The following is a 7,182-nucleotide window of genomic DNA, read 5'->3' as shown; positions in this document are numbered from 1 at the left end:
CTTTTTAGTTTCACTTTACTTCACATTTGCTGTCTTAATCAAACAAGTGAAGCGGCAAAAAAATTACATAAGCAAAACTCTATGCGACAGGACAGTTTCTGCCACTAAAATCTTAGCTCGGTGACATTAGTTCCAAACAAAAATGCAATCACTCAGGCCTAATAAAAACTGTGTAGTAATAGTTGCTCCATTCTAGTTAAACAGATTTCATCGTTCTCAAAGATCTGTCACCAAATGCCCGCCACCAACAGGGCACTCACTCCTCCAACGTCAGGGTTAACCCCTGACACACAAACATTGAAATACACTGCCTTTCAGGCCACGTACTTCTCAAATGTACTTCCTTCCGGATGAAATTAGCCGAAACTTGTTGCAACATAGTAGGGCATTTGAAATCTTGCAAGTACATTCAAACATAACTTAGCGATCATTTCCCCCCAAAGACTTTGAAGAAATACTGGACAACTGTCATCATAAAACTACAAACAGCCACAGGCGTTCACAAGATTCAAAGTCAAAATGATGTGCCAGGACATATGGAAGTAAGGGCAAATAAGGTTTGGCAACAGGCAACGAGCTCTGGGCCCAACACTGGTCTTATATTACTGCAGAAACCTCTACAGCTGAACTGTACACATGCAACATCTGAGCGCCGTACTCTTGGGGGCTATCAACAAATATATAACTAATACACTGGCGATATATAGCCTCCCCTGAACGTGAGAACTTGTAAGAGTCTGACAAGAACAGCACCACATCACGTACATGGCCGAGCTGTCATTGCCTGAGGTTCTTTCACTCACATAAGATACGGAAGAGTTAAGAGAAATGCAGGCGCAGCCGACGCCTGCACTCATACTGGGAAAAGCGGGTGCACCAGTCTTATCAATCTATTACTAAAAATACATTAAAGAAACTTACAAAGTAGATATGTAGTACACTTTACTGCGAAGTCATAAAATGTAGATTGTGAGGTACTTACTCCTTTACCCATTTTGTTGTAGGACTTTTACAGGCTCCGGAGAGCGGATATCAAAATAATAAATTAAGTTATATACACTTTAGATAACGATCCCTTTCGTTCGTGGCACAACACCCTCCTCCTCCGCTCTAAACTTCTAACTCCGTCCCTTAACTAAATACAATACATAAGCCACGCCTCCATCATGTAAATACGTCACGTAGTTGCCCTGGAAACTGGTTAGGGCGGTCTGTGGATTGCTGGAATTTCAATAGATTTTGTTCATGTGTATGTATTCAGTTATCACTAGTAGTCAATGGCATGTCTACCTGCTTATGATTGATCTTTTGTTCTGTTAATAATGCCCTGTTTTGTTAAATCGTTTGCCTTCAAGAAGCACACGTTTTGTTTATACTGCAGAAATTTTTATTACACATATACTAAAGCGAGAACAAATAAGACACTACGTGTAAAACCTTATGTGTGAAAAACAACTATCACTTTAATGTGTATTGGTGCAATGCAGCTCAAAAATGGTTATTCAAACAAGATACGTGATTTGTTACTTTTTCAATTCACCAGACTGCCAAATTCGTTTTCTTTTCTGTGTGACTGTAATCTACATAATGTGGCACGAGTTAGTATATGCTAAAATTTGGAAAAATACTTATCTACAACCGCCTGAGGTGGAGAAATATATGCAAATAAATGTCTGCGATCCTACTTTATGTGGTAAACAGTAAAAATGCACTGCATTTTTGTTTTACTATATGATGCATTTCTTGTTGTAGAAAATATATGCAGTCACCACAGTCACAGGCCAGCGTCCCACCTTATATGGTAGCCACTGTGATATGCATTAAAAAACACCGTCCCACGGTATCAATTTAATATACCCGTGTTTATATTATATTTAGTGTTTACTGGGTGTTATTTCATATTCTGAAATTTATTGAAGCCGTTGGCTCTAACACTTTTCAGAACAGACAGACTCAAGCAACATTCATGTTTTTGAGACTGTCACAGCCCTGAATGCATTTCTACGAAAATACAAACTGCAAAAATCTTACTTCGGTAGTACTCACGTGAGTGTTTTTTCCACCAACTGTATTGCAAACGAAAAGGCGAGGAAAACTAGCAGTTTGCAACAGCTTTCAAGTACAAAAATAGCAAAAGTATTTCAGCTAACCTTTGAGTGCCCTGTCGTTTGTTTTTTTTAACCGATTAAGTGAACTATGCTCTAAGAACCATCAACCACAAACTGGCCCAAGAAGGGCAGTATGCGTAGCTAATACTTGGAGAGATAACTTTTGGTAATAAAAGTAATGTATTCATCAGCATCAACAAAAAGTTACAGTAGACCATAACAAACAGAGCAATGTTAACCACACTAAATGCACGAAAATTATGTGATAAGCTATGCTTTTAATGATCACAGATCTTTATTGTTGCGGGCCCGGCTTACTGTACATACTTAATAAGCTGTAGCAGTTTATATGGCCTCCTCGTCTAGATACATTTTAAGCTGTATTTAAAAGTTCTAGAGCACCACAACCATACAATCTTTTCAAGTGTCATTAATTCTGTGTATTTTAATGTTTTATTTTATGCCAGTAAAGAAGTAATATTTTTATTCCGTTTTTACAGTGGTTTAAATATGTTTAATCTATTGCTTAAGTGAGAAGGTTTGATACAATAAACATGACTCAGATGTCCACATCAGAAAATTTTAGTTTATGAGGTTTTTGTTTACTAACACCACCCAGCAGGAGATATTACCGTTCATGACTTCAGAAAATAATTTTAGTTGCAGCGAATGACTGGGTACAGATGGCCAGCAGGTGGTGCTGCTCCTTATGGCACTATAGAAGCAGTGGTGCTGCTCCTTCTCTCCAGTCCACACTCCCACTAAAACACACTTTTATCTCTCTGCACCTGTTTCGAGTGTCCTCTTCGTACACTACACATCACTTACGTTTCCAATCATACCTCTCAACTGTACCTCATTACGAGGAATGTTTCTCATTCTGAGTCTTAAAAACTGTATGTTCCATACGAGAAGTATCTTGCCGCATATTTAATATTTTTAACAAATACTCATGGTAAATAATTTAGAATAATATTAAAAGTCATAATACAAATATAAGGATAAAGTAATAGACTTTAATCATGCTGTGAGCTTCCTAGATGAAGTTGTTAGTAAGTGTTACACATTACAAGCAGCAATCATCTACATTGTGGGGAAGAAAGTAGAGAGCTGTCTGTCTCCTTCAAATTCTACCTTATACGTGAAATAACTATTTATTTATTTATTTATTTTATTTTACATTTGTTAACCGGGGGTGTCTGACTGAGCCGAAAAGGCCCTTTTTCAGCAGAGGCCCGGGGAGAAAAGCTCCACAAAGAAAAATTACAGACACATTTAGTTATTTAGACATAATCAGTATACACACAAATTACAAGAGACATGCTTTTACAGTGGTATGCGGCACAAACAGTTACAGTGGAGAGAACAATCAAAAAAATATTAATTTTAAAAATAAAGGTAAGTAATAGATTTGTGGTGTACAGCTGAACTTTGGAATGTAGGTAGAATACATACATAGTACACAGGTACAGTACATACATTGTAGATTAGCCAGTGTTTGTGAGTAAGATTGAAATACTATTATCAATTGCTTTAGCTTTAGTATGTATATGTTATCCGCTTTCACTAGCCTGGGGAGCAATCATGGCACTGCCAACTTTGCTTGAGATGTTGCCTGATGAGGTCTTTAAAGGAGGCTTTGGATGATGTGTTTTGAATGCTAGTAGGGACAGAGTTCCATTTTTTAGCCACCGAACTACTATATAGTTACATATATAGTTAAACTAGTAACAATGGCGGAGCCTCAGATGGACAGTATGTATTTATTTTTACATGTACCTCTCAACTGTACCTAATTTGAAGGAATGCCTCTAATTTCACTCCTGATTTACCCTTGCACATGATATAACTATTTTGCAGGCATATCCCTATTTTCAGGCTTGATATACCCCTGCACAGGATGTTCCTGTTTTGGGGGTGTTATGTTCCTATTTTCAGGCTTGACAGCCCTGCACAGGATGTTCCCTATTTTTTTTTTTTTTTGGGGGGGGGTATGTTCCTATTTTGAGGCTTGATTTACCCCTTCACACAATTTTCTGTATCCTTCTTATCACACATGATCTTTGAAGCTGTCTGCTGCACTGACAAATGAAATACATGACCAACATACTAGTAGCACCAGTAATTTAAACAGAGAGGATACATATCATAAATGTATTTATCCCTCTTTATTTACTGGGAAGCTCCAACTGGGGTTTATACCATTTGCAGTGGAGGCCCGGGGAGAAAAGCTCCACATATTAGGCAAGTACATTTAAAAACACAAAAAGCAATGGCATTTTGCAAAATAAATTGAGTTTACATGAAAACACAATTATATGAATACATCTAGAACACATTATATTGCATACAGTAGCCTATGAATTTAAGGAAATATATATTTTTTTCATGAGGTAGTTGGTTACAGAGAAAGTGATAGACAGTGGATATATTATGTAATGTGCTTATCGGAAGTACAGAGAAGGGTAGCAAAGGCAGCAAGAGATTTAGCAGAAGGTAGAACTTAAGTTAACAAGTAGCTGCATAAAACTTTAGGTGGACTGAGGTACAGAACCTGTACAGTCTTGTATTAGAGAAAATAAAGGTAGTGGTAGTATCTGGAAAGTAGAAGTTTTGTAGGAGAGAAAGTAGCTAGAGGTGGAGTGGCAGTCTGTACAGGAATAGTGTAAATGACAGTTGTGAGAGAACATATAGTGAGTTTATTTTATTTTATTTTACAGTTGTTGACCGGGCTAGTCTAACTGGATATATGTCCATTTTCAGTAGAGGCCCGGGGAGATAAGCTCCAAGGCAGATGCAAAAAAAACAACAAATAAATAAAAACAACAGTCATATATACAATGCATATTACAGGTTAACACAGAGTTTTCAGCGAGGGCAAAAAGCATAACAGTGCAAAATGCAGGTACATTACAACATACAGATACAGTACATAATAAAAAAAGGAAGGCAGGTTATTGTATAGTAATATTAATAAAGAGTTCCCTCAATAATAAGTATCCACAGAGGTTGGAAATAATGTAATTTAGAGAGAGATGGTATTTATAGTTAAGGAAGGTATAAGAGTTAATGAGAAGTATGGGGTAGGCAGAGCCAAGTTTGAAGAGATAGATGACTAGTCAGGTTAAGTACAGGGGCATAGCCAGTGTGTTCTGAGGAAAAGTTTTCTTAGTGACAGAGATATAAAGTTATATGTGTAAGATTAGAGTGCAGAAAGGTTAAGTAAAGGGAGTATAATCTTGATGGTAGAGTTTGGGTTGAGTACGGGGAGGGGGGGGGGGGGCTTAGCCTGGAGTACTGCCTGAGCGCAATCAGTTACTTAACAGGTGTTTCTTTAGTGAAGTTTTGAAGTCATGCAGTGTGTCTACCTGTGTTATTTCAGGTGGGATTTGGTTCCCAATTTTTGCTACCTGGTTAGAGTATAGTGAGTCTCCTGTGCTGTTAGTTCATTTTCTGGTTTGATTTTCTTTTTAGAAGCAAAAAATAAAGTACCTTGTCTGGTAGAATTGTACAATACAGTTCATTAAAGACTACATTTTTTTATACTGCTGCTTTGATAATGTGCTTATATTTTTCTATTGTTGTATCACTCTGTTTTTTAAACATGTTTCTGAGTAGTAGTATCCCACATTCTTGCAGAAAAAGCTGTGTACTACTTGGTATTCAAATGTTATGCAAATTAGATGGCCATATTTTTGACTGGATGTACCCTTTTTTCAAGGGTCTTTGTACCTATTTTCAGTGTCTATAGGTTGAGGTGTACGATGGTGCATTAGAGACATCAGTTTTGCATAACACAAAAAACATGCTACAAATCTACCTGTTCTACCACATTTCAAGGACTGCAGTGTGCATTGCTCATTCTCTGAAGACAACTCTAGTTTTACAAAACACGTCATGCGGTTGGGAAATAACATATATAGTGTTATTTTTAAAATGCAGTTATTTAATTTGGGAGGTAACTAATGTTCATTTACAGGTGTCATCCATGGGCATCAGTACACTTACCTAGTTAACAAATTATTAAACAAGGGTAAGCTTCTCGCACAGGGCTACATGGAATGCAAGTTTATATAGCCACAAAGCATACATCCAATGTCTTCTTAGCTTACTACTCTGCCATATGTTAGAAAAAGGACTATTCCATGTTTCTAAAAGGTATGACTTCTGATGTACATTATGGTTATAGTATGGTACATTAAGTTGTGAGATGACTTTCTTTTACTTACTCCTTTAGCTTTTATTATGTTTTGCTTCAGTTATCCCCCCCACTGTTCATCTGACTGACCTCTCACAGTGTACTAATATGGAACGTCTGAGTAATATGAAGAAACAAACACTGCAATTACAACCAGCTAATGTATAGGCTGAGCTTGTGATGGCAAAAAATAACTTAAATTAGAATAGTATAGATAAATAATATTATATGGCAGTCAGCAGGGAACACAAGGGAGTTTATAAATGTTATACAGTTTTTTTTCTTTAAAGCTACCTTACTTGTCCCTTTTTGCAGGCGAGTTCTGATTTGGGCATTGGTGTCCCATGGAAAAAAAATGCAAATGTCCTGATATTTTATGATAAACTATGTTCCTTAATCTAAACTTTGGACATCTGAAAAAGTGGTAACCCTGATTGTGCTTAAAGTTCAAAAAGGTAATATTTAATACTATTGATACTCATATGTAATATTTCAGAGACTGGTTGATTTGCAGACACCATTGCTGGTTTATTAATGTCTTTGTAACGGAAACTCTAAATTGCAGTACTGCATAATGAAATATGAGAGTATATTAGCACCCAAATGGAGTAAAAAACAAAAGTAGAGTGAAACAAAAACAGGATACACAACTGCGTCTAAAGCAAAGTAGAACTGACTGTAACTTAAATCACTAATTGAATATAAACTTATGTGCCTGAATAAATGTTAGGTTTTATAACTGGAAAATGCTGATTCATTTGGCCCCTTTATAGGTGCAACCCAGAACTTGAGAGGTATAAACCAATACAAACACATCAGAGTCAGATCACTAAAAATATTAAGTGACAACCTGACTCAATATCAAGCCCCTCTTAA

At 36.7% G+C, this 7,182-nt stretch overlaps 1 protein-coding gene across 2 annotated transcripts in view; it reads right to left on the bottom strand.

Moving 5' to 3' along the window:
- LOC122811489 (sodium/potassium-transporting ATPase subunit alpha-1) overlaps window positions 1-1,132 on the bottom strand; it is a 990,310-nt gene extending 989,178 nt beyond the window's left edge. For both annotated transcript variants that reach the window (XM_044083359.1, XM_044083358.1), the window contains exon 1: window positions 983-1,132. In XM_044083359.1, the coding sequence (XP_043939294.1) occupies window positions 983-994 (12 nt within the window). In that variant the 5' untranslated portion in view covers window positions 995-1,132. The remainder of the gene's footprint in view (window positions 1-982) is intronic.
- Between the last annotated feature and the right edge of the window lie 6,050 nt (window positions 1,133-7,182).

Source organism: Protopterus annectens, chromosome 9.part0 (assembly GCF_019279795.1).
Source record: "Protopterus annectens isolate FY-2018-M chromosome 9.part0, PAN1.0, whole genome shotgun sequence".
In the NCBI taxonomy this organism is placed as follows: Eukaryota; Metazoa; Chordata; order Ceratodontiformes; family Protopteridae; genus Protopterus; species Protopterus annectens.
This window is presented reverse-complemented; position numbering and strand designations above follow the sequence as displayed.